The sequence below is a fragment of the Scyliorhinus torazame genome, chromosome 13 (assembly GCF_047496885.1).
Source record: "Scyliorhinus torazame isolate Kashiwa2021f chromosome 13, sScyTor2.1, whole genome shotgun sequence".
In the NCBI taxonomy this organism is placed as follows: domain Eukaryota; kingdom Metazoa; phylum Chordata; class Chondrichthyes; order Carcharhiniformes; family Scyliorhinidae; genus Scyliorhinus; species Scyliorhinus torazame.
The window spans coordinates 58,542,960-58,569,450 of record NC_092719.1 but is presented as its reverse complement, the minus strand read 5'-3'; the positions used below and the strand labels follow the sequence as shown (position 1 = coordinate 58,569,450).

General features: G+C 45.9%; 1 protein-coding gene across 1 annotated transcript in view; it reads left to right on the top strand.

The window, feature by feature from the left end:
• The first annotated feature begins 2,059 nt into the window (after window positions 1-2,059).
• The window catches only part of LOC140387619 (uncharacterized), a 130,527-nt gene continuing 106,095 nt past the window's right edge, over window positions 2,060-26,491 (top strand). The window contains exons 1-14 of the mRNA XM_072470812.1: window positions 2,060-2,120; window positions 3,081-3,125; window positions 6,248-6,319; window positions 7,072-7,300; window positions 10,342-10,459; window positions 12,162-12,240; window positions 12,396-12,487; window positions 20,419-20,623; window positions 20,830-20,955; window positions 22,455-22,575; window positions 22,674-22,812; window positions 22,941-23,033; window positions 23,121-23,193; window positions 23,586-23,723. Of these exons, the coding sequence (XP_072326913.1) occupies window positions 2,072-2,120; window positions 3,081-3,125; window positions 6,248-6,319; window positions 7,072-7,300; window positions 10,342-10,459; window positions 12,162-12,240; window positions 12,396-12,487; window positions 20,419-20,623; window positions 20,830-20,955; window positions 22,455-22,575; window positions 22,674-22,812; window positions 22,941-23,033; window positions 23,121-23,193; window positions 23,586-23,723 (1,579 nt within the window). The 5' untranslated portion in view covers window positions 2,060-2,071. The remainder of the gene's footprint in view (window positions 2,121-3,080; window positions 3,126-6,247; window positions 6,320-7,071; window positions 7,301-10,341; window positions 10,460-12,161; window positions 12,241-12,395; window positions 12,488-20,418; window positions 20,624-20,829; window positions 20,956-22,454; window positions 22,576-22,673; window positions 22,813-22,940; window positions 23,034-23,120; window positions 23,194-23,585; window positions 23,724-26,491) is intronic.

The window sequence follows — 26,491 nt, the reverse complement described above, 5'->3', positions numbered from 1 at the left end:
GCCTCGCGTAGCAGCTGCGTACTGTATCCAGCACTGCCATAGTCGCGGGGGAGGGGGAAGCCATTCCGCTGGCAGGGAGTTTTGGCGGGAGCTGGGCGGACTGGTAGGAGGTGGTCTGGGGGAGGCGAGCGGGGTTATAGGGGGGCAGCTTTTGGCAGGCTGGATCCACGCACGGCTGGCGCCATGTTGCATGACGTGGCCGCTGCAGGCCACTGCTGTGCTTATGTGCGGCCACGGACCCGGCCATTCTCTGGCTGTATCCGCAGGTAAAGCCAGGGGTTTTACGCTGTGCGGCTACTAGCCCCCTTTGGACAGGATCGGTGCGGGGGCAGCGCCAACATTCTAGTCATAAGACCGGACAGAACCGGCGGACATAGCTGCAGGATCGGAGAATCCAGCCCCATGTCTTACTTATTAGGGCAAATTCTTCATTGGCCATCATTGGTAGTGGGCTTCCTGATCCAGTTGCGAATGGAGCATTGGCTGAAAAACGGAATCGAGTTTGGGTGGCAATTACATTCCAATGCTCCGGCCCCCCCGCCAGCCGGTGGCAGCAGGGGGCCACATGCCCCGTGCCCTGTGCCGGCAGCACCATCCCACCGTTGGACCTTGGTAAATGACAGCCCCATACCAGGATTCCAACATGAGTTCTCTTCCATGAATTCATTTGCATGGAAACGGAGAGTGAATCAGACCTGGCTGCCACTCCCAACACCAGCGGAGACCAGTCACGAGATTCCACTGGCAGGACCACTTAGTCTTCAGAACGGAGAATTCAGCCTACTGTTTAAAGAGTTCAGGAGTGCAGAGGTGAACATTTACCCTTTATTATGGGAAACCATTAACGTTTATAACAGAGTGACTGTTTAATGTTTTTAATGATTGCAGTTGGGGAGAAGAGCCAAAGGCAAGGAAAGATCCCCGACCTGAGTGCCTGCAGCCCGGCACAAGCCCCTGACCCCCAACTCCCAGGAAGAATCCCCCTCAGCACCCTGACAGCTATTGTTGGGAAGGTACTTACAACCTTGCCACCCCTTGTGCTGCAAGGGGCCTGGTTGGCACAGCCAAGGAGAGGGGCCTGAATGGGAGGAATGAAGAGGGGCTGAATGGTGGGCCTGGAGGGTTGAGTTGGGGGAATGAGGGGGTTTAAACAGGATTCTGGGGAGGTAAGGGGGCTGAATGAGGGTGCTGAAGTGGGTCCTTGATAACGGTTAAGGTGGGGTGGTGCCCTGTCGGCGATCCAGGGTTGGGAGGGCTGCAGCAGCTAATGGAGTGAACACTTTTAAAGGGTCTACTGATCTCAGAGGTGCGGAACCCACCCCTCTCAGTTACAGCGCTGATCCCGATGTGCCATGGAATAGCATGTCAGGGGCACTCCTAGCATCAGTGGGAAACAGTCCCGATTCTCCGCTGGCGGGAGCACTAGACTCCAGAACGGAGAATCGCGGCCTACGTTTGAGTAAGCGGGCGGGATTTCTCCGGCCTTTCAGCCGCATGTTTCCCAGTGGTAAGAGGCTGTGGGTCGCTCACTGGCAGCAGCATTCTGTGCTCCCATCACTGTCAATGGTCATTGAAGCCACCCACGCCACTAGAAAACCCACAGGTTTGGAGATGCACTGACAGTGGGAACAGAGAATCTTACCGCCAGCGAATAGCCGGAGAATTCTGGCCAACATGTTCGGATACTGAATTCCGAGCTAAATCCAGAGTCAGCACCATATATCTGTTGCAACAGAAATCTGTCACATTAAAATATGCTAAACATCATGCAAAGAAAATGAGATATAGTGACAAATGGGATGTTCAGGCAAAATGAATCGTTAACAGTAGAGAAAACTCCACCCAACATTGAAGTGTGCAGATTTAAGATGCTTCAGTACCAAAAGGGTTAAACACCTCATCAATGTACAAAGCCTCAAAACGTTTAGCAAACAGCTGCTTTCAACTTTCTTATTGTATGCAAATGAATGTGAAGAGAAAAACTATATAAAAGGATGGAAGGAATAAACTCTTTACTGGAGAGAATAATTCATTGGGATGACAGTGTCTCTTCCAATCCCAAACTAATACAATGGGGAAGCTTGTATTAGCCGTTCTCTGGATTCTGACCCTCTGTAAAGGTAAGCAAAGTTCAAAAATTGTAAAGTATTTTATCATTGTTATGGTATAGGTCTACATGGATAGAATAAAACTAGTATTATACACAACAAAATTTTGTCAAGATAAGTGTACAGGAATTAATTTCCCATGGAGGAAAATTTGGGCAAACATTTTGGAACAGGTGTATTATTGTACAAAGCATTTGTGGTCTATTTTCTGGTGTTAATTACATCTAGAAACTGAATATTTTTGGTAATGAGTCTGATGGAATTTACAAATGTTTTTCTCACTGCATTGCAACATCTTAATTTTCATTTTGCTTGAATAGCAAAATGACAGCCAAGAACATAGTTACACGACAAAGCAATCTGTTCATACTTCTTCCACTCTCTAAGCAAATTTGTACCTGGTCAGGTCTCTATCAGCACTGTTTCCAAATTAAACTGGGCTCAAGTGAGTGACTCAACCTTTAAGTTGTCCTTTCTGCTGTGCAGATCCAGTTGACGCCTCTGACAGCATTTCCTTCTGCTCTGTGACACAATACCAGGGTGATAACGCAATAGTTTTCTCCATGCTTTCAGAAACCTATTGATTAATTATTTTCCAGCAAACTGCTTTAACATTACGAAAGTTGACACGAATGTTCACGCCAATGGGATCTTCCATCTGTTTGTGCCAGGGGGATTTTCTGGTCCTGCTGACAGCGCACCCCCTCCACAGGTTTCCCAGCGGTGTGGGATGGATTCAATGGGAAATCCCATTGACAGTAGCGGGACCTGAAGACCCCGCTGCTGGCCAATGACAGACCGCTACCAAAAAATACGCTGTGGGAAGAACAGAGAATCACGCCCAATAGCTGGCATTGAAATAATGGTGCACAACATAATTAAAACTTCGGAAGCATTTTATTAATGACATGATCACCTTATTAAGCATTTGTGCTATTGATACATTAAGTAACACTGTTCATTAATTTCCAGGGGATGTCTCGGCCACCCGGTTTGCAGAACCACATCACAGAAATGGTAGGTTAACGTTGAATATATAGGACTGGTTTCTCTGCTTTGCGACATCGGAAGCGAGAATCGTGATCAGGTGGAGAATCACGAAATGGGAAATATCTGTTTTGCACCCGGTGCCGATTCCAACGCCATGCCCCGGTCCCTCACTAACGGCGATACCGAAGCTTGGGCTGGCGGGTCCATGCAAAACCGTCATTTACATAATATCATTGCGGCTTGGATACTTCATGCTCCACTACTCCGCGATATTCCGTCCTCTTAGGCGGAGATCATGGGCGTCATTCTCCGACCCCCCGCCGGGTCGGAGAATGGCCGTTGGCCGCCGTGAATCCCGCCCCCGCCCCCGCCGAAGTCTCCGCTCCCGGAGATTGGGCGGGGGCGGGAATCCGGCCGCGCCGGTTGGCGGGACCCCCCGCTGGATTCTCCGGCCCGGATGGGCCGAAGTCCCGCCCAGGAATTGCCTGTCCCGCCGGCATAAATCAAACCTGGTATTTACCGGCGGGACCAGGCGGCGTGGGCGGGCTCCGGGGTCCTGGGGGGGGTGCGGGGCGATCTGACCCCGGGGGGTGCCCCCACGGAGGCCTGGCCCACGATCGGGGCCCACCGATCCGCGGGCGGGCCTGTGCCGTGGGGGCACTCTTTCCCTTCCGCCTCCGCCACGGCCTCCACCATGGCGGAGGCGGAAGTGACTCTCCCCACTGCGCATGCGCGGGAAACTGACAGCGGCCGCTGACGCTCCTGCGCATGCGCTGGGAAACTGACAGCGGCCGCTGACGCTCCCGCGCATGCGCCGCATTTCCGCGCCAGCTGGCGGGGCAACAAACGCCATTTCCGCCAGCTGGCGGGGCGGAAATCCCTCCGGCGTCGGCCTAGCCCCTCAATGTTGGGGCTAGGCCGCCAAAGATGCGGAGACTTCCGCACCTTTTTGCCGGCACGATGCCCGTCTGATTTGCGCCGGCTTTGGCGCCAGTCGGCGGGCATCCCGCCGTTGGGGGAGAATTTCGCCCCTGGTGAGCACGTATTAGTGCAAGTATTTACAAGCAGGGACTGGGCACCAAGGCTGCTGAGGGGGTGCAGGAGGCTAACAAACTCTGAAAAAGTCTCAATAAAGATTGGGCTTTCTGGGGGGTGGCTGCCCGGGCAGGGAGCAGTAGTGGTGATTGATTTGGTGCCAAGTCTGTAGACTCGGGGTATGTCCCTTGGGATTGGGGAGACCTGGCTCAAATGGCCATTGCTGCAATATATGTTTTAAATTCACCCCCCTGGCTCATGGCTGCTCCCACTGCTGAGTGCTCACTGTGTCCTGTGAATGCTCAGAGAGCCTCTCGTCATCTGGAAACCCTCATTGCCCAGCTGCATCATCAAGGGAATGGGCGTAGCCAAGCTCTATCAGTGGACGGCAGTTTTGGCAGTCCTCAGAAGCACTGCCCCATTGCAGAGGAAGCAGGGGATCAGCAGAGCTCACGCAACCACAGGACACCTGCACCATGGCCTTTGAAGCCCTCCCTGGTTCTCTGCCCCTCTCAGGGCAGAGGCCTCGCCAGGGACCCCCACCCCTCCAGATCACCAGCTGCCGCAATCAATGGAAATGCACATCGCACGCTATTCAATCCCGGCGGGAACATTGGTCTCTCAAACGGAGATTCCCAGCCAGTGACTTTTAATGAACAAGGAGATCAAAATAGATCAAACAGGATGAATAGAGCACCATGAGGGGTTCCTGGAAATTATTCCGCAGTGAAGAGATACATTAAACATTCTTCAATATTATTCAGTACAAACTTGGAAACAAAATCCAATTAAGGGGCAATTTAGCGTGGCCAATCCACCTACCCTGCACATCTTTGGGTTGTGGGGCTGAGATCCAGGCAGACACGGGGAGAATGTGCAAACTCCACACGGACAGTAACCCGGGGCCGTGATTGAACCTGGGTCCTCGACTCTGTGATGCAGCAGTGCTAACTACTGCGGCCCCATGCCACCAATTCAGTATAATTTTAATGGAATGTCTGGTATGTCTAAAGAAATGGTGAAAATTGCATCCAGTACTTGATATATCACAATAAATTCAATAAAGCTGTTGAGAATCATTAACTCCCATCTTTGCAAGCACTTACAGAAAGGGGTGGAGTAGTGGTATTGTCACTGGATGGATAATCCAAAGGACAAGGATAGTACTCTGGGGATCCGGGTTCCAATCCCACCACTGCAGATGGTGAAATTTGAATTCAATAAAAATCTGAAATTAAAAGCCTAATTAATGATGATCATGAAATTATTGTCGTTTGTCATAAAAGCCCATCTAAGGCAGCACGGTGGCGCAGTGGGTTAGCCCTGTTGCCTCACGGCGCTGAGGTCCCAAGTTCGATCCCAGCTCTGGGTCACTGTCCGTGTGGGATTTGCACATTCTCCCCGTGTTTGCGTGGGTTTCGCCCCCACAACCCAAAGATGTGCAAGGTAGGTGGATTGAACATGCTAAATTGCCTCTTAATTGGAAAAAAATGAATTGGGTACACTAAATTTAAAAAAAATAAAAATAAATAAAGCCCATCTGGTTCACCAATTTCCTTTTGGGAAGGGAATCTGCCATCGTTACCTGAGTCGTGGGCTGGATTTTCGGCCTTGAGGCAGGTAATAGAAGTTGGGAATTCCCCATCTCACCCTATACTCCTCAAGCGTTCTCTCTTTAAAAATACACCCTCTGAAATGGCCTAGCAAGTCATTGGGTCAGGGCCAATAAATGCTGCCAGCGATGACCACATCCCATGAATGAATTTAGAAAATGTCTTTTGAGGCAAATTGTGGGAATTTCCAACTCCCACCACTAGCCTCAAGAGTGAAAATCCAGCCCATAGTCTCACAGAATCGCAGATCTGTTAAGCGCAGTAAGAGGCTATTTAACCCATCAAGTCTGCACCGACCCACCAAACGAGCTTCATGGCTGACTGCCATTCCCCTGCCTTTACCCCTGCACATTGTTTCTTAGTTTCTTCTTCAATTTCTTACCAAAATAATAATTGTAACCACTAGGACTTATGTTTTACAGCAGTTAATTGATCTAGAGAGTAAAAGCAAATTGGTTCTGAAGGAACTGACTTTGGTATAAATGTTTCATTCTAACCCAGATATGACGGAGACGTTTCATCGGTTTGTGCCCAGATCTCTGCAAGACACAATAACAGCATTAGAAGACGACAGTAAGTTCCACGTGTCCTTGATTGAGATATTATTCCAGATTTTAACTCCTTATGTGTATGAGTTAGACGGGATTGAGCTGCAACATCACCATCTCCTGCAGAAATGAGGCCCAGGCTCATTTGATGGCCTCAGGCCTCAATTAAATTGCACCAGCTTTCGTCTCACTTATTCTATCTGAAAAGGGGTGGAAAACCTCCTGCTCCAATGCCCCGCGCAGAACCACTCGGTAGACGTCAGTATCAGGTGCTGGGAATATCTCACGAGGATTTTGTGTTTTGGACATCATGAGATGTTATGTGGTGGGGATAGTTGTGTATGTGGCAGGGAAGGCTCTGAGAAGCCTCCTTGAGAAGCCTAGAGGAGCACTCCTGGAAAAGGAAGCAAAGGATTTATCAGTCTTTTCTGGGGCTTGGTCTTCTTTTGGCACGATTAAACTGGGCGGGAAAGACATAGTAGGTGCTTTGTTCTGGCCTGAGTTGGACTCCAACAACATCAATGGACCCTATATACATATGTAAAGAAGAATTTCACTCACTTTGGGCTGATGCCCTTGCAAGTTAGAGTCTCTAGTAATACAATAAGTTAATTACCTGAGGGGTTATAATTGCCCACACACCTAGGATTCCCAGGTAGATTGAATTAAATGTGATTATATTAAGCTAAAAATAGCACCATCCCCTTCCCCTCATTTACACAACTGCAGTATTAATCTATTATGATAAAATAAAATGGTATTATAATTGTGTTTCAGAGTTCTGTAGTACTTGGGGAAATGGAGCATTCAGGACATTTGATGACAAGTTTTACCATTTTACATCAACCTGCAACTACATTCTGAGTCGCCATTGTGCAAGTGGTGCGGAGGATTTCAGTATCCAAATCCGCCGAGGGTCAAATGGTAATCTGGAGCACATTTACATCAAGGTAGAAGAACTCAAAATTCTGGTGGTGAACGGGACAATTTCAGTTCAGGATGTGATGTAAGTTGTATTTGTATCTGTTTTCTAAGTCCAAATTCGTGAACTGCAAACTGTTATTGGTACAGGGAGTAACCTATTCACTGTTTGATCTCAGCACCTGACATTTTGGCATGGCGAGCTTTTACTTTCAACATTAAAATTACATTCACAGGTTTTTCTTTGTGCAGGATGTGCAAGAATCTTAAGCGTAAAATGACACCTCACTCTATTGACTGGACACAACTGAGACACACATCCAGTAAAATCAATTTGAAACAAAACCAGACATGGCGAATGTATTGGCCGGAATTCTCTGGCCGCTGGGATTCTTTGTTATCGCCGGCAGCATACACCCTCTCGCGCGTTTCCCGGCAGCTTGGGCTGGTGTCAATGGTTAATCCCATTGACAAACGGTGGAAATAGAGAGTCTCGCCATCAGCAAACTGCGTGCCGCCAAGAAGCACGCGGCTGGCGGAAGGGAAAATTCCACCTGCTATTGAATCAATGGAAAAGAAAATAGGCCAAATTCTATCATGGGCTGCGAATCAGTAATGCTAGTTTTAGGTTTTGGCAGCAGTTTGAAAATCTATCCGGTATCTTTCCAATAAGTGCATACTCTATTTTTCCTCAAAATATACTCCCTCATATACAGTGAAATCTTACATTGACCTTACTTACTTACTGGGTGGGATTCTGTGATCCTGAGGCTAAGTGTTGACTCCGTCGTAAACGCCGTCATGTTTCTCGACGGTGTCAACATGCCCTCAGGAGCAGAAATTATGACCTCTGCAGGGGCCAGCACGGCCCTGGAGCGACCCACGCCGCTCCAGCTGCTGATCCCCGGCGTCAGATGGGCGCCGCGGGTCTGTGCATGCACAGTGGCACCAGCGCCAACGTGCGCATGCGCAGTGGGACCGGCGCGATTGCCGTGCATGCACAGTGGCTCCCTTCTCCGTGCTGGCCCCGACGCAACACGGTGTAGGGACACAGGGGCCGGCGCGGAACAAAAGAGGCCTGCAGCCTGAGAGGCCAACCCGCCGATCAGTAGGCCCCGATCGCGGGCGAGGCCACAGCAGAGACCCGCCCCCCGGGGTTCCCCCCCGCACCAGGCCGCCCCCGGATGCATCCATGCTGAGGTCCCGCCGGTAAGTGCAGGTGTGAACGGCGCTAGCAGGACTCAGCATTTTGGTGTGGCCGCTCGGCCCACCCCGGCCGAGAATCGCCGGGGAGGCCCCATAGAGTGGCCCCCGACCGTCACCGAACCGGCACCAATGGCGCCGGTTGGGGCGGTGTGGCGCGTTTCTCTGGCACGGCCTCGGGGTGAGAGAATCGCGCCCATTATCTTACTTATTACTTCTTATTATCGTCACTGGTCAAGACTTTACAGTCAGAATTTAAAAGGTGGAATCCGCCATTGACTGTACTGAGAAATCCAAACTGAGCTGGTTTGTAGGCTGCTGCAAGAATTTTGCCTGCTAATTTCAGCTGAAGAGAATATGCGAAGATCAGTAAAATGTATGGGCAATCAATCTAAATTGTCAAATTATAGGCCCTACTATTCATCGCTACCTGGACCCAAATCTAGGCCATTGTCTTGTGATTAACCAGCCATGTGTTTCTCAATGGCAGAATTATATCTTCCTGTCCTGTGTCAATGGGATTTCCCATGGAAGCTGCTCCACGCCAATGGGAAACATAAAGGCATGTTTGCTCTGTTGGCAGGATAAGTGAATCGCAAAGGCTGGAAAATTCCAGCCAACATTATTGCTCAGAGGTTCTTACATATATTGTTATGAGATTTATAAGATTACTTTTTGTGGGGATTGTGAACTGTTTTGCTTTAAATTGTTCATTTACTTCCAAGTTAAAAGAGAGCTTGGTTCTCAAGGATAGCTAATCAGCATCACTATCTGAGTACAAGGTGATGTGGTCCACATTGCCATGGTGATGAGCTTCAAGATGGGAAGGGTATAGAGGAAACGATTGTTGAATAGAATTGCTGGCTTTCCTAAAATATCCCTATATCATAGGCAGGTTAGCCCAGGAAAGAGAGAGCAGCAAGAGGCTGAAATTTTCTGTGGTTCATGGTGCAGGAATGTGGGTGGGAACTCTTGCTGGGATTAGAAAGACCAAATTTAGGGGAATTAAAGTTAAGCTAGAAGATTTTTCTTAGCTTTAGCTAGAGGGAGGTGTCGCCAGAAAAAATTTCACCGTGAAAGATAGTTCTTGAGTTAAAGGTTTCTAGGTTGGATAAGCAAATTATTGGAAGTAACCCTTGGGAGTTAAGAGTCATTTTGGTTGATTCTGGGAGAAATGAGTATCAACATAAAGTTCAGTGTAATGTATTCTGGATAGTGTTTTATCTTCTGCTATGTTAAAAGTTCTGTTCTGTAGTTTAAAGTATAAGCTGCCTATAAAAATAGTGTTCAGCTAATAGTGCTTTCTTTAGTCTATTTGTTTCAGTAAATGTCTGAAAATGTGAAATCTTGTCATGTCATCTGTTCAACTTTTAACCGGAGATTTGAATTTTGTTTCAAAAATTATCGCTCTCTATATGTACCACAACAGTTTGCCCATTCTGTGTGCATGTCCGCCTCCCTATCTCATCTCTGCCAGTTCTCGGCCTGCAATACTCATCAAGAATTGTACCACTACCCTTCCTATTCCTCCACTTCTCCTTTGGATTTGTGTCTCAACATAATCTACAAAGGCAATCTTACTCCCTAACGGTGTGGTAAAACCATTCCCAAACACTACAGAAGTAGTTATTATCCATTTTGTTCCTCAGTTAGAATTTATTTTCCATTTGAAATGCATTTTGTGGACTCATTTCACTCATATCCAATCGCTTGAAAACTTATAGAAATGCTCAAGCATGGGAAATAAATCAACAAGAGAGAAAATAAGCAAGCAATCATAAATATGAAAGCAAAATATTTGTGAATATTAAGACTTGTCGGCCTTTGTAAGTTCGCATTATCCCAATTATATTAAATTACACGGAAGCATTGCATTGTGAATACTGTTCTCGGTACATTTTTCATTCAGTATTTATCTTACAGAGTAACAGTACCATTTGATGACAAGGTGATAAGCATTCAGCCATATGGAATTTACACACGGATTTATAACAGGAAACATACCATATCTTTGATCTGGAACCATCAAGATGCAATATCGGTAAATTTATTATGGGATATCTTTTCAAATTGCTTTTTGTGACCAGCAGCTTTTGTATACACAGCAAAAAATATATGGGAAACTGTATGATCTATTTACACATATTTATCTTGAGGACAGAACATACGTATTGATTGAAAAGCATAGATTCCAAGCAGGAAAATGCCAATCATTGGGGGTTTGCCAATCAGGGGTACAGAAGGAAACTTGAAAGTTGATGCAGGATTTAAATGTATGCAGCAGATTAAAGAGGGCGGCCATCGACCATTGTGGCCGGGGAGCAGAGAATGAAAGGTTTTTCTTTTAGAAATGTCTAGTGAGGTCGATGGGCAGGATTATCTCTGTATTTGGCAGAGTGCGGCAAGCGTGCAGGAGAGGCGGCGTTGAAGCTGCCAGCAACAATGGCTCGTTTCTCTGCCACATTATTGGGAACAGAGAAGAGATAAAAGGCAAGGGGCGGGTACCATGATGCAACATAGTTATTTAAAGATTGTCATGCCATTTTCAAAGGCCACCCCGGTACACAAAAGCTCATATGGAAGCAGTCCTCCTGCCACACATTCCACCCCCCCCCCCCCCCTATTTAACCTCCCTCTCAGCCCTGGAACTGCCCCCTGGAAATGGCCCATGACACTGCATTCTGGCGCTGTTGCAGCGCTGCCCCACCGGTGCCTGGTAGTGGGATGCATTCACCTGAGCTGCTCTGGGAGGTCTGCCCGCTATAATAATAATCTTTATTGTCACAAGTAGGCTGACATTTACATTGCAATGAAGTTACTGTGAAAATCCCCTATTCGCAACACTCCGGCGCCTGTTCGGGTACACAGCGGGAGATTTCAGAATGTCCAATTCACCTAACAGCACGTCTTTCAGGACTTATGCGAGGAACCCGGAGCACCCAGAGGAAACCCACGCAGACACGGGAAGAACGTGCAGATTCCATACAGAAGTGACCCAAGCCAGAATCGAACCTGGGACCCTGAAGCTGTGAAGCAACAGTGCTACCCACTGTGCCACCTTGCTGCCCACACGGTGGATGTCATCGGAAATCAGTCGTAATTCACGTTGGTCTGCCCTCACACTGACTTAAATGGGTTTTCCTACAGTGGGGGGCTGATTCAGGCCTGATAATGAGATCCAATTGTGTTTTGATCCTAATATTCAATGTCAGGATTCCCCTTGTGTCACCGGCAGGGGGCGGAGACAATCAAGGCAAGATTTCCCACCCGATTTGGGCCTCTCGCGAGATTTTCCTCTCCTGTCACCAAACCCTCCCAAAAATAATGGGAATTGAAAATCTCGGCCTTTATGGTCTATGAGACAAAGACAGAAGTGTTGCTGGAGCAAGTCTGCAGGCAACCGATGAAGGCTCCATTTAAGGGAAAGTGTCAAAGACCCCTTTGGGAAGAGCTGCTGAGGAGCAGTAGAACGAGAAGAGAACAGTCATCAGTGTGAAATTCAAAATTCCGTGCATTGCCGGAACTCAGTGTAGGAATAACTAGTGTGGCAAAGAAAAGTAATTAAAGCATATTTTCCAGGAATGTGCAGCATCATGCAAACCAGTTGCAGTAAAGGGTACAATAGTTACTTCCTTGCATAATAAAAATGCATTGCAATTTGTCTTGTCCTCCACAGGAATTGGAACTTTCACTCTTTTAGACATAGCTACTTCTAACCATATTATATTTATTTTTGTTTGCAGCTAACTCTAGATAGTAGCTATCAAGGGCAACTCTGTGGCTTATGTGGGAAATTTGAACAAGGATCCAGCACCGTTTATGGTAAAAAGAAGAAATGTTAAAACAATAATTGGTTTCTCACTTGCTATAATAAGTCAAGTTTCTTGCTTTGTTGTTGTAACGTGCCATCTTCAATGTCATTACTGGCATATTTTGTATCATTTGCTGAGCTTGTTTGTCACACCTTTGTTTTTCAGGTCCGGACTTTTATGATGCAAATAAGCTGGATGTTTTGGGCCACACATGTTCTAGCCAACCCACTGAACTGTCATTGTGTCAAACCAACTTTGTAAGTTTATAATCAAGGGCAAATTGCAGAAAGACAGCAGAGAAACTTCAATATTTTGTGACCACTCTGCTTATTGAAGATGTCAGTTTTGAAAAAGGAACATTTCCTCATATCTTTTTTTAAAATTTAGAGGACCCAATAATTTTTTTACCAATTAAGGAGCAATTTAGTGTGGCCAATCCACCTACTCTGCACATCTTTGGGTTGTGGGGGTGACCCACGCAGACACGGGGAGAATGTGCAAACTCCACACAGTGACCCAGGGCCGGGATCGAACCCGGGTCCTCAGCACTGTAGACAGCAGTGCTATCCACTGTGCAACCGTGCAGCCCACATTTCCTCATATTTAACCAATGATGAAATAGGGGCGAGATTCAGCATCCGATTCGGTGTTGTGACGAGGCCGTTGAATCTCGCGAGAAGCCTCTCGTGAGATTCATGACGCTCGAAATGACTCGAGACCAAACAGCTCATTTAAATACAAGTTCACCGGATTCACTTGGCCCTCGGGACTCACAGACCATGCCAGGGAGACATCGCCAGGGTGCTGTTTAGTATTGGCCCGCACAAATGTGGACCAGGCATAACAGCACTTGGGAGCTCTCCCAGGCCACTGGAGATCCCTGGGCAGTCAGGGACAGGAAAGGTGGTACCCTAGCACTCCCCCTGGCACCTGGGCACCTTAGCACTATTAGCTTTGCACCCTGGCAGTGTCACCCTGGTACCCTGCCTTTGCCATCCTGGCACAGCCAGTATGCCCCGGGTGGTCCTGGCAGGCTGCCATGGGTATTGCCAGGGTGCCAGGCTGACAGTGTCAGATTCACAAGTGCCAGGGGGAGTGCCAGGGTGCCACCTTTCTCTGCCAGATGTCAGGCACAGAGGGTCCTTGCCAGGTAGAGGGGTAGGTGAGGGTTGGTGTCCTGGGGGCCTAGTCAAGGTTGAGAGGTTGAAAGGACAGGTTAAAAGTGTGCGTGGGGGGGCGCCTGAAAAAGGCGAGATCAGAGCAGCCAGTGAAAATGGTGCTCCGATTGCGAGGAGCCTGAGTAAATCCCTCTAAGTGCGGCCTCGGCAGAGAGAATCTCCCCGAGGCCAAAAAAACGGCAAAGTGCTGCTAAATATCAGCATGTTTCTTTGCGCTGCAGGCAATGAGGAACATCCCGCTAAATGAGCCATTCAGCGGACATTAACTCAAGTCCACTGAATCATGGCCCCAGATTCTCAAATTTTCAAGGGGGTTGTGCTGCTCTCCCGCTGCAAGTTCCATGGATGATTGGTTTAACCAGGTCGGTCAAGGCAGCCTTGAGGAGGAGTATATAGAATGTATCCGCGATAGTTTCCTAGAACAGTATGTAATGGAACCTACGAGGGAACAAGCGGTCCTAGATCTGGTCCTGTGTAATGAGACAGGATTGATTCAGGATCTCATAGTTAGGGATCCTCTCGGAAGGAGCGATCACAATATGGTGGAATTTAAAATACAGATGGAGGGTGAGAAGGTAAAATCAAGCACTAGTGTTTTGTGCTTAAACAAAGGAGATTACAATGGGATGAGAGAAGAACTAGCTAAGGTAGACTGGGAGCAAAGACTTTATAGTGAAACAGTTGAGGAACAGTGGAGAACCTTCCAAGTGATTTTTCAGTGCTCAGCAAAGGTTTATACCAACAAAAAGGAAGGACGGTAAAAAGAGGGAAAATCGACCGTGGATATCTAAGGAAATAAGGGAGAGTATCAAATTGAAGGAAAAAACATACAAAGTAGCAAAGATCAGTGGGAGACTAGAGGACTGGGAAATTTTTAGGGGGCAACAGAAAGCTACTAAAAAGGCTATAAAGAAGAGTAAGATAGATTATGAGAGTAAACTTGCTCAGAATATAAAAACAGATAGTAAAAGTTTCTACAAATACATAAAACAAAAAAGAGTGGCTAAGGTAAATATTGGTCCTTTCGAGGATGAGAAGGGAGATTTAATAATGGGAGATGAGGAAATGGCTGAGGAACTGAGCAGGTTTTTTGGGTCGGTCTTCACAGTGGAAGACACAAATAACATGCCAGTGACTGATGGAAATGAGGCTATGACAGGTGAGGACCTTGAGAGCATTGTTATCACCAAGGAGGTAGTGATGGGCAAGCTAATGGGGCTAAAGGTAGACAAGTCTCCTGGACCTGATGGAATGCATCCCAGAGTGCTAAAAGAGATGGCTAGGGAAATTGCAAATGCACTAGTGATAATTTACCAAAATTCACTAGACTCTGGTGTGGTCCCGGCGGATTGAAAATTAGCAAACGTGACACCACTGTTTAAAAAAGGAGGTAGGCAGAAAGCGGGTAATGATAGGCCAGTGAGCTTAACTTCGGTAGTAGGGAAGATGCTGGAATCTATCATCAAGGAAGAAATAGCGAGGCATCTGGACGGAAATTGTCCCATTGGGCAGATGCCGCATGGGTTCATAAAGGGCAGGTCGTGCCTAACTAATTTAGTGGAATTTTTTGAGGACATTAACAGTGCGGTAGATAACGGGGAGACAATGGATGTGGTATATCTGGATTTCCAGAAAGCCTTTGACAAGGTGCCACACAAAAGGTTGTTGCATAAGATAAAGATGCATGCCATTAAGTGGAAAGTAGTAGCATGGATAGAGGATTGGTTAATTAATCGAAAGCAAAGAGTGGGGATTAATGGGTATTTCTCTGGTTGGCAATCAGTAGCTAGTGGTGTCCCTCAGGGATCAGTGTTGGGCCCACAACTGTTCACAATTTACATAGATGATTTGGAGTTGGGGACCAAGGGCAATGTGTCCAAGTTTGCAGACGACATTAAGATAAGTGGTAAAGCAAAAAGTGCAGCGGATACTGGAAGTCTGCAGAGGGATTTGGATAGATAAAGTGAATGGGCTAGGGTCTGGCAGATGGAACACAATGTTGACAAATGTGAGGTTATCCATTTTGGTAGGAATAACAGCAAAAGGGATTATTATTTAAATGATAAAATATTAAAACATGCTGCTGTGCAGAGAGACCTGGGTGTGCTAGTGCATGAGCCGCAAAAAGTTGGTTTACAGGTGCAACAGGTGATTAAGAAGGCAAATGGAATTTTGTCCTTCATTGCTAGAGGGATGGAGTTTAAGACTAGGGAGGTTATGCTGCAATTGTATAAGGTGTCAGTGAGGCCACACCTGGAGTATTGTGTTCAGTTTTGGTCTCCTTACCTGAGAAAGGACGTACTGGCACTGGAGGGTGTGCAGAGGAGATTCACTAGGTTAATCCCAGAGCTGAAGGGGTTGGATTACGAGGAGAGGTTGAGTCGACTGGGACTGTACTCGTTGGAATTTAGAAGAATGAGGGGGGATCTTCTAGAAACATATAAAATTATGAAGGGAATAGATAGGATAGATGCAGGCAGGTTGTTTCCACTGGCGAGTGAAAGCAGAACTAGGGGGCATAGCCTCAAAATAAGGGGAAGTAGATTTAGGACTGAGTTTAGGAGGAACTTCTTCACCCAAAGGGTTGTGAACCTATTGAATTCCTTGCCCAGTGAAGCAGTAGAGGCTCCTTCATTAAATGTTTTTAAGATAAAGATAGATAGTTTTTTGAAGAATAAAGGGATTAAGGGTTATGGTTTTCGGGCCGGAAAGTGGAGCTGAGTCCACAAAAGATCAGCCATGATCTCATTGAATGGTGGAGCAGGCTCGAGGGGCCAGGTGGCCTACTCCTGCTCCTAGTTCTTATGACCAGTGGATCCCCCCGTTGAAAAGGGGAAGACCATACATCAACTTTCAGCCATTTCTGCCGGCATTTGTATTGATTTGTAAGAGGCAGAACCTTTGCCTGGTCCTTACAAGGTAAAATAATAGGCCAGACCAAAACACCAAGGGGATTAAGACAGATATGACAAAGCTGAACATGAGCTTCACAATTGAGATCTAGGAAAGTGCCCGGCTCAGTGGCAAACCAAAGCCAATGTGGAGTCAACGGAAAGAATGGGGAGAGGCTGTAAATTCCAGCACGTGGAGTTTGTGGGAAAAGGTGATGGCTTTGGGCTTCGAATTTTTACCTGGCGGACACATCCATGACTAGATTATGGACAATTATTTTGACTTTGCAGAGGTACTAGAGTGGTCAATTGAACTGGTGGAGGAATGGGTTTCATAAGGGTACATGTGGGTGATGCATCCATGGCTTCAGATAATTTTTGCAAGGACAACTTTGATAAGGAAGAGGGGAGTGAGCAAAGGTGGTTTCAAGTTGGCCTTTATTGCTGATTGCACAAGCATGAGAAAGTAAACAATTAGTAGAGATGCTCCTGTTAAAATCAGATAGGTCGAAGTAGAACGAATGAGGCAGACCCAATGAGCAAGAAGGAGAGGCATTGGAGAAGGATGTGGTTATCAACCAAAGAACAAAGAAACAAAGAAAAGTACAGCAGAGGAACAGGCCCTTCGGTCCTCCAAGCCTGGGCCGACCATGCTGCCCGACTAACCTAAAATCTTCTACACTTCCTGGGTCCGTATCCCTCTATTCCCATCCTATTCATGTATTTGTCAAGATGCCCCTTAAATGTCACTATCGTCCCTGCTTCCACCACCTCCTCCAGCAGCAAGTTCCAGGCACCCACTACCCTCTGTGTAAAAAACTTGCCTCGTACATCCCCTCTAAACCTTGCCCCTCGCACCTTAAACCTATGCCCCCTAGTAATTGACCCCACTACCCTGGGAAAAAGCCTCTGACTATCCACTCTGTTTATGACCCTCATAATTTTGTAGACCTCTATCAGGTCACCTCTCAACCTCCGTCGTTCCAGTGAGAACAAACCGAGTTTATTCAACCGCTCCTAATAGCTAATGCCCTCCATACCAGGCAACATCCTGGTAAATCTCTTCTGAACCCCCTCTAAAGCCTCCACATCCTTCTGGTACTGTGGTGACCAGAATTGAACACTATACTCCAAGTGTGGCCTAACTAAGGTTCCATACAGCTGCAACATGACTTGCCAATTCTTATACTCAATGCCCCGGCCAATGAAGGCAAGCATGCCGTATGCCTTTTTGACTACCTTCTCCACCTGTGTTGCCTCTTTCAGTGACCTGTGGACCTGTACACCTAGATCTCTCTGACTTTCAATACTCTTGAGGGTTCTACCATTCACTGTATATTCCCTACCTGCATTAGACTTTCCAAAGTGCATTACCTCACATTTGTCCAGATTAAACTCCATCTGCCATCTCGCCGTCCAAGTCTCCAAACAATCTAATTCCTGCTGTATCCTCTGACAGTCCTCATCGCTATCTGCAATTCCACCAACCTTTGTGTCGTCTGCAAACTTACTAATCAGACCAGTTACATTTTCCTCCAAATCTTTTAGATATACTACGAACAGTAAAGGTCCCAGCACTGATCCCTGCGGAACACCACTAGTCACAGCCCTCCAATTAGAAAAGCACCCTTCCATTGCCACTCTCTGCCTTCTACGACCTAGCCATTTCTGTATCCATCTTGCCAGCTCACCCCTGATCCCGTGTGACTTCACTTTTTGTACCAGTCTACCATGAGGGACCTTGTCAAAGGCCTTACTGAAGTCCATATAGACCACATCCACTGCTCTACCTGCATCAATCATCTTTGTGACCTCTTCGAAAAACTCTATCAAGTTAGTGAGACATGATCTCCCCTTCACAAAACCTTGCTGCCTCTCGCTAATACGTCCATTTGCTTCCAAATGGGAGTAGATCCTGTCTCGAAGAATTCCCTCCAGTAATTTCCCTACCAGTGACGTAAGGCTCACTGGTCTGTAGTTCCCTGGATTATCCTTGCGACCCTTCTTAAACAAAGGAACAACATTGGCTATTCTCCAGTCCTCCGGGACATCACCTGAAGACAGTGAGGATCCAAAGATTTCTGTCAAGGTCTCAGCAATTTCCTCTCTAGCCTCCTTCAGTATTCTGGGGTAGATCCCATCAGGCTCTGGTGACTTATCTACCTTAATATTTTTCAAGATGCCCAAAAACTCGTCTTTTTGGATCTCAATGTGACCCAGGCTATCTACACACCCTTCTCCAGACTCAACATCCACCAATTCCTTCTCTTTGGTGAATACTGATGCAAAGTATTCATTTAGTACCTCGCCCATTTTCTCTGGCTCCACACACAGATTCCCTTGCCTATCCTTCAGTGGACCAACCCTTTCCCTGGCTACCCTCTTGCTTTTTATGTACGTGTAGAAAGCCTTGGGATTTTCCTTAACCCTATTTGCCAATGACATTTCATGACCCCTCTAGCCCTCCTGACTCCTTGCTTAAGTTCCTTCCTACTTTCCTTATATTCCACACAGGCTTTGTCTGTTCCCAGCCTTCAAGCCCTGACAGATGCCTCCTTTTTCTTTTTGACAAAGCCTACAATATCTCTCGTTATCCAAGGTTCCTGAAATTTGCCTTATTTATCCTTCTTCCGCACAGGAACATGCCGGTCCTGAATTCCTTTCAACTGACATTTGAAAGCCTGCCACATGTCTGATGTTGATTTACCCTCAAACATCCGCCCCCAATCTAGGCTCTTCAGTTCCTGCCTAATATTGTTATAATTAACCTTCCCCCAATTTAGCACATTCACCCTAGGACCACTCTTATCCTTGTCCACCAGCACTTTGAAACTTACTGAATTGTGGTCACTGTTCCCAAAATGCTCCCCTACTGAAACTTCTACCACCTGGCCGGGCTCATTCCCCAATACCAGGTCCAGTACAGACCCTTCCCTAGTTGGATGAACCATTTCTAAGGCTACAGGGAAGTCATGGATAACAAGAAGAGAAATGATGTGCCACTAACTTAAGGAAAGTTGTTCATGATTATGTTGCTGTGTGAGAGGCAAAATCCTGATTGGAAGATTAAAACAAAGTGTCATGCAAAAGTTGGACACATCTAGAATACAACAACATGCTAAAGAAGCATGAATAATAATAATAATAATCTTTATTGTCACAAGTCGGCTTACATTAACACTGCAATTAAGTTACTGTGAAACGCCCCTAGTCGCCACATTCTGGCGAGAATTTCAGAATGTCCAAGTTACCTAACAGCATGTCTTTCGGGACTTGTGGGAAGAAACCGAAGCACCTGGAGGACACAGGGAGAAAGTGCAGATTCCGCACAGACAGTGACCCAAGCCGGGTATCGAACCTGGGACGCAGGTTTGAAATGGGACTGTACTTACGCAGGACAAAAGATTTTTGAGTAGGTGGCTGATGACAGCAGATTTGTAAGGTTGAGCTCATGGGTTCTGATGTGAGGGAACCCTTTCCACCATAGGAATCAACAAGCGGAATGGGGTCAAGATGTGGTCCTCATCAATGAGATGATCTTTGAGAGGGGGAGAGGGATGTGGGATGAAGTGCCCATCCAATCGGCTTTTCAAATCAGTGTTTGTCTCTGCTTCCAGCATCCTCATAGACAGTGAATTCCAGATCATTACCATTCACTGTTTCAAAAGGTTGGTTCCCGCATGAGGTGAGAAAGTGGCTGAGCAAATCAAAAGTGCCAAAGGGAGGGTAATGGGTGGAGAGTTCATTTTCAGTCATAGAAGTTAGCAGAGGGCTTTCCTCCAGAGGTAGGTGCAGATGAAAATGGATTTGATGGAGAACAGGGGGTGAGGAAGGTAATCATCATTGTTGGGGCTTCAGACCACAGGGGCAAAGAGGCTATAATTAGAACTCTCCACAATATTAATTCAATCTCCACATAAATTCTTGATTGTCAAACATAAATGGAGCAAGATCACAGAATATTTAAACGTTTGTCATGATACTTTTTTTCCCATTCTAGATGGCTACCATTCATAGCGATAGAAATGCTTTTGTATTGTCGACAAGTCAGTTAGTGGAGATTGGAGCAGTGGGATTTTTTCTGCATAACTTTTATTATGTTTCTATTTTCACTTTTAGCAATGTGTTGAGGGAATCTCGAGCGCCTTCTTATCCTGTTTTGATAACAGCATTTCAGAGAAGTATATCCAATTGTGTAATGCAGACTCTTGCACCTGTAAAAAATCAAAGTGTGAATGTGCTACACTTGAAGAGATGGCACGGCACTGTAATAAACAGATTATTCAGGCCTATCCGGATTGGAAGTCAAAATATACTAAATGCAGTAAGTTATCTCTGGAAATTAGGTCAATTAAACACTTGATTAAGTACGCATGCCATGAAAATAAAACTCAATCATTAAGATGTAATCATTTAATGAAAATTCTCATGAGCATGAAGTAAATACGATTATCTATATCTGCATTTAGTCACATATTGGTATCATCAGTGATCAAAATGGAAAAATAAAAATATGCTTTTCTGTTTCAGCAAATCCCGAGTGTCCAGCAACTCAGATTTACAAAGAATGTGGCCCGGCATGTGTTCCAACCTGCTCTAATTCTAAACCTCAGCTACAGTGCGATCAATGCGTGAATACTTGCGATTGTCCAAAGGGTAATTGTATTTATTAATTGAAAACAATTTAATCTTTTACTTGTATTTTAACATTAGCTTAACATGAAACATTTCCGAGTAATCTGTCATATATTTAAGCCATAGTGTCCTCGTTATCACACCCAATCTAGTTTTCATGGCACGATATTATTTCCAAATAGTTTTTTTTTAACGTTTGCTGATATATAAGATCAATCAAAAGGTTTAGTGATGCTATGCCAGGAATAGGGATCTGGCAATTTTTTGGGGTGGAGGGGCCTGGGGATCAGCTGGTCCCTTGCCAGTACGCTCAATGGAATTCCGAAAGATCGCCCCCTCCCCCACCCATCAAAAGAACTGGGAATCAGTTCCATATTGTCTCAACAATTTCTCAGATTTGCCAACTTTCCTTGTGAGTGTTGGGAGACCCATCTTGAATACAAGGCAAATACTGTAAGGGCGAGAAATGACTGGAGATCTCTAATGCTGCTTTCCCCAGCTCCATTGGTTTGGTCAGGACTTGGTGTGTAGGTGAACATTGCACAAAGTGAGATGAGGCACTTTTGCCTTCAGAAAGGTGAGTGTGGGTCCCAGGGAAGTGCCCAGACCATAGAAATAAAGAACTATAGAATGCCTATAGTACAGAATGAGCCTATTCATCCCATTGGATCTACATCGACCCTTTGAATGTGCACTCTTCCGAGACCTACTCCCTCGTCCTATCCCCGTAACTCCATAACCCCACTTAACCTGCACATCTTTGGACATTAAGGGGCAATTTTGCATGACCAATCCATATAACCTGCACATCTTTAGAAAAGCTTGGTTGGTTGCTTTTTTGAAATGTTATTGATCAGGTGTCTTACGCAGGGATTAAAAAGGGTCAGAGCCAGCATTAATAAAAAAATATTACTGCTTCTAGAGGGTTCACCCACATAGGGCATGTAGTGATGGGCATTCCTCAAAGGTGCCAGATTGACATGTCCATGCTAATTAAATGTCCGCTTATTGACCCAGCAAACTCAAACCGCATGGATGACATTGGAAGGCCACATAGGGCAAGAACCCACATTCCAAGATATTTTGACCACTCAGACATGGCCGCTATATCTTTAATTCTGAGCCCATTTGACAATCACCTTTATCGTCTTAAATGCTGCGCAACAGCGGAGTGTTGCAAATGGATGAAACTTCTTTTCCAAAGGAAAAGAGAGAAAAATCAGTGAACGATTACTCCTAATCATGCAGCTCTCTGGCATCAATCAGCGATTGTTTACGTAGCAAGGAGCCATGACCTTCCCACGTGCACTCAGAAGGAACAAATAACAAACAAATAGTGTTTTGAGAGAATTTCTTATTTTCCTGATTGACCCAACAGCGAAGGAAAGTGGCGTTCGGCAAAATACTGCTAAGAATGTCAACAAAGACTTTTTTAATTGGATTAGTAAATGTAAATTAAAGTTGTGAAATTTTATGTGAATGGAAGAAAGTACTTAGATATGCGTTTCAATGCATCTCAGGCACTGTTCTTGACAACATAAGAAGAACAAACACATGCATCAAGAAATCAGAATGCCCTTGCGAATATGATGGAAAGATTTATGCATCGGGAATGAAAAGGATAGATTCCTGTCAGTCATGGTAAGCTTTATACAGTACATTGCACTTATAGTTCTTACATTAAAAATATTCAAACGTTTTACAGAATCTCAACTATTCCATTTGCATTTTCATTCTAGCACTTGCGAATCGGGAGCGTGGTCATGCTCTCACCTTAGATGCCCTGGAAAATGCAAAATTGAAGAAGCAACTTGCATCACAACATTTGACAATAATTATTATCGCATGATGGGGGATTGCTCATACGATGCTGTTGTTGTATGTTTCCTACATTTTAATCTCATTTATGATTAATTTGTTTAAAAATGTGTAATTAATACCTCAGCCATAATCATATTTGCTTGAGTTATTTGGGACTTCTCCATTTCTCAATGTTTTTCCAACAGACAGTGGACTGGACCATCAAGGTAGAGATCCACCAATGCCAACAAGCATTTAAACAGACATGTTTGCAACGTGTCACCTTAACGAAGAATCAAGTGAGAATTTGTAAAATAATTTATTTTAGTCCTTCCAATGTGACGATAAATAACGAAAATGATAAATGCGCCCCCTTTTTTTGACAGACTTCCTTCGTATTCAGCAATGATGGCAAAGTGCGTTTTGATGGAAATATGATCACAATTCCTCTGCGAACAGGTAAAGAATGTTTTTCCTGTTCATCAAAATAATAGAAATATATCGCATGGGAGGTGATCATTCTGCCCATTGTGTCTGTGACGGGGTGGAAGGCAACCACCAAATTTAACCCCACTTTCCAGTTCTGCAACTATGGAGGGTACACAGCATCGGGCGCATATCAAAGTACTTTTTAAATGTGATGAAGGTTTCTGCCTCTATCACATGGCAAAATAGCATGCCATGGCTTGAACTCATTAAGGCTGGGGTAATGTTAACTATTGGTGAGCGTGCAAATCAGGTCAAGTCTGATCAGCACCTGCCCTAGTATTTCTCAGCATTTCAGTTGAATAAAGGTAACTCTAAGTCAATGGATTATTGTGAGTTCAAGTGCTATATTTTCTTTAAAACAGGTGGAATAACAATATTTCAGCAGTCCTCGATGTTCATTCAAGTCGCAACAACATTTGGACTGAAAATGCAAGTGCAGATACTTCCTGTTATGCAGCTTTACATCTCTTTGTCTGAAGATTTTAAAGAAAGCACAAAAGGTATGGCTAATATGATATATTCATTTAAATGAATAATTAATTTAGCTACAGAATTACACTCATACTACTTCTTCAAGTAGAAATGCTTCAGCAATAGTCCTGATTTCATGAGCTGGGAATAAAATGTACCTATTTATAACGCAGGGCAGATTCCATAATACAGGGCAGCAGATGACTGAGAATGCACAAAAGTCATTGGGCGAGATTCTCCACTCCCGCGCCGGTTGGGAGAATCGCCTGGGCCGCCCAAATTTCCCGGGACGCCGGTCCGATGCCCTCCCGCAATTCTCCCAAGCGGCGGGAATGGCCAGGACGAGTTCTGCGGGCCGCAGGCCGGAGAATCGGCGGAGACACCCAAAATGGCGATTCTCCAGCACCCCCGCTATTCTCAGGCCCGGATGGGCCGAGCGACCTGGCCAAAACGGCGGGTTCCCCCCCGGTGCCGTCCACACCTGGTCGCTGCCGTCGTGAACGGTGCGTGAACGCTGGGGGGGGCGGCCTGCGGGGGTGGGGGGGGGGGGGTGCGAGGGGGGATCCTGCACCGGGGGGGGTACCTGAAATCTGGGGTGTCCCGCGATCGATGCCCACCAATCGTCGGGCCGTCCTCTCTGAAGGAGGACCTCCTTCCTTCTGCGGCCCCGCAAGATCTGTCCGCCATCTTCTTGTGGGGTGGACTTAGAGAGGACGGCAACCACGCATGCGTGGGTAGGCACCGGCCAGCCCGCGCATGCGCGGATGACGTCAGTAATGTGGCGCCGGCCGCGTCATCTATGCGGCGCCGCCATTGTCAGGGCCTGAATCGGTCGGGATCGAGGCCGTTTCGCGCCGTTGTGAACCTCGATGGCGTTCACGACGGCGCGGCCACTTCGGCGCGGGAGTGGAGAATCCCGCCCATTGTTTTCCATCTTTTTCTTGGGCCAATTGCCCTTCCCATTTGGGTGGCGAGTATCTGTTTGGGCCGCTTATGAGAACCCATAAATGGTCGTGTTGAGCAATGAGTAATTCCAAGGCTGGTTGTCAGTGAATTTGGCTTAAATCTGAAAGTGTGGCTTGTGTTTGGCAAACCCACATTTCTCTTTAAAACAGATGGAGCACAAAAGGTACCTTTGAGTAAAGTTTCAACATTGGCGAGTGGAAAATAACAATAAGCCAACAAAAAAGGTCATATGTCTGTCATCACCAAATCCTCCAAGCAGGAACTGCATTTTCAATTGTATGGCAAACATATCTATTTGTTATCTGCAGATACATTTGAATGTCGAATAAGTGATCATTCCTTTAACATCCATTTCACGTAAGGAAATCACCAGCTTCATTGCAGAAAAATAATAGACTATATAATCCCTGATAAGTCACAATTCTATAAATATTCACCTTGATAAAACAAAAATAAGATTCAATTGCAATTTATTACCTTCCACCACAAGTGCTACTGAATTTCCTAATACCATCCCAACAATTGCAAACAGTTGACTATCACACATACTCTTATGACCATGTTATGCTCCGAACAGCACTCTGTGCAGTGCCGGTAGAAAATTCTTGTGGTGTTGATTAGGTTAGCCCACAGGTCTGTATTAACTTGCGACCCACATATCTGGGAAAGCAGCGGTCCAGTTGCCAATGCTATGAGACAGCATTCCTCAGGAAAAGGCAGGCAGAGAAACTGCAAAAGAGACAGAGGGAAGTGGCACCAAAGCAAACTGAAAGAAACCCAAGTGGGGAAGTAGAAAGGGAGAAACTTTGAATGAGAAGAATAGGCAGATAAGACAGTCAGACAGCCAGAACAATAGTGAGTAGAATCTATATTTTCAATCATTCTAAATGGTTACAGCATTGATATTTTTATTTAGACTGAGAATTCCAAAGCAGATTGTTCACCTATGCAGATTTAATCATCCAGCTCAGGTATCTCTACTTATCTCCATATAATGGGGACATAAAACACTCTACACTAAAATTCTACAGAGGCTCTACAGTCCCCAAAAGCCTGCAGAGCCACAACGTACTTAATGTACTCAGGAAAATCCTTCCAAATTTCACCCGTGTTCTCGGAGTCAGTGAAAATTAGTTACATCACTCTCCATTATAAGCTTCTTCCCAAATTCTCTCAGTGAATATATGGCCGCCATCTCCCCTTCCTTGCAGCTCTAACTCACCAGGTGAAATACTACATGGCATGTGCTTCGTATGAGTATGGCTTCCCCAAATATCTGTGGGCTTGCTTCTCAGTGCTTCCACCAGGATTTTGCTTACTGATGCTTCCTTGGGGGTGGGGGTGGAGGGTGGGGGTTGAAGAATACAGGGCCATCCCACCTTTGGAGTGTGGGTGTTTTCTCACATAACATATTTCACTGTTCTCTTTTGACCGTCCCTACATCTCTTTAAAACCCACATTGACATTTCTTTGACACGGGGCGTGGGGGCACCGAGTCAAGGCTGCTTCCCAGCTGAGCTTTCTCCAGCTCACCCCAGTCCATGTGCCCTTCAACCGCTGCACCTTCCCCAATGGTGGAGCCCAATACCATTCACCTTGATGTCAGCACATCTCAGCTCACTTGGTGATGCTGTCCCATCTAAACCAGCAAACCAGCACCTTTCCCTTACAAGTCCTGGAGCCTGGCGAGATTCCACAGGAAACCCGGGTCCTTACATCTGGCATGTGTTTTTCAAACTATAAATCCTAATCTGCCCTCATTTTCCAGGAAGATATCAGGAAACAATTACTTCACTATCACTGAGATCTCTGAAAGTAATCATTAACAATT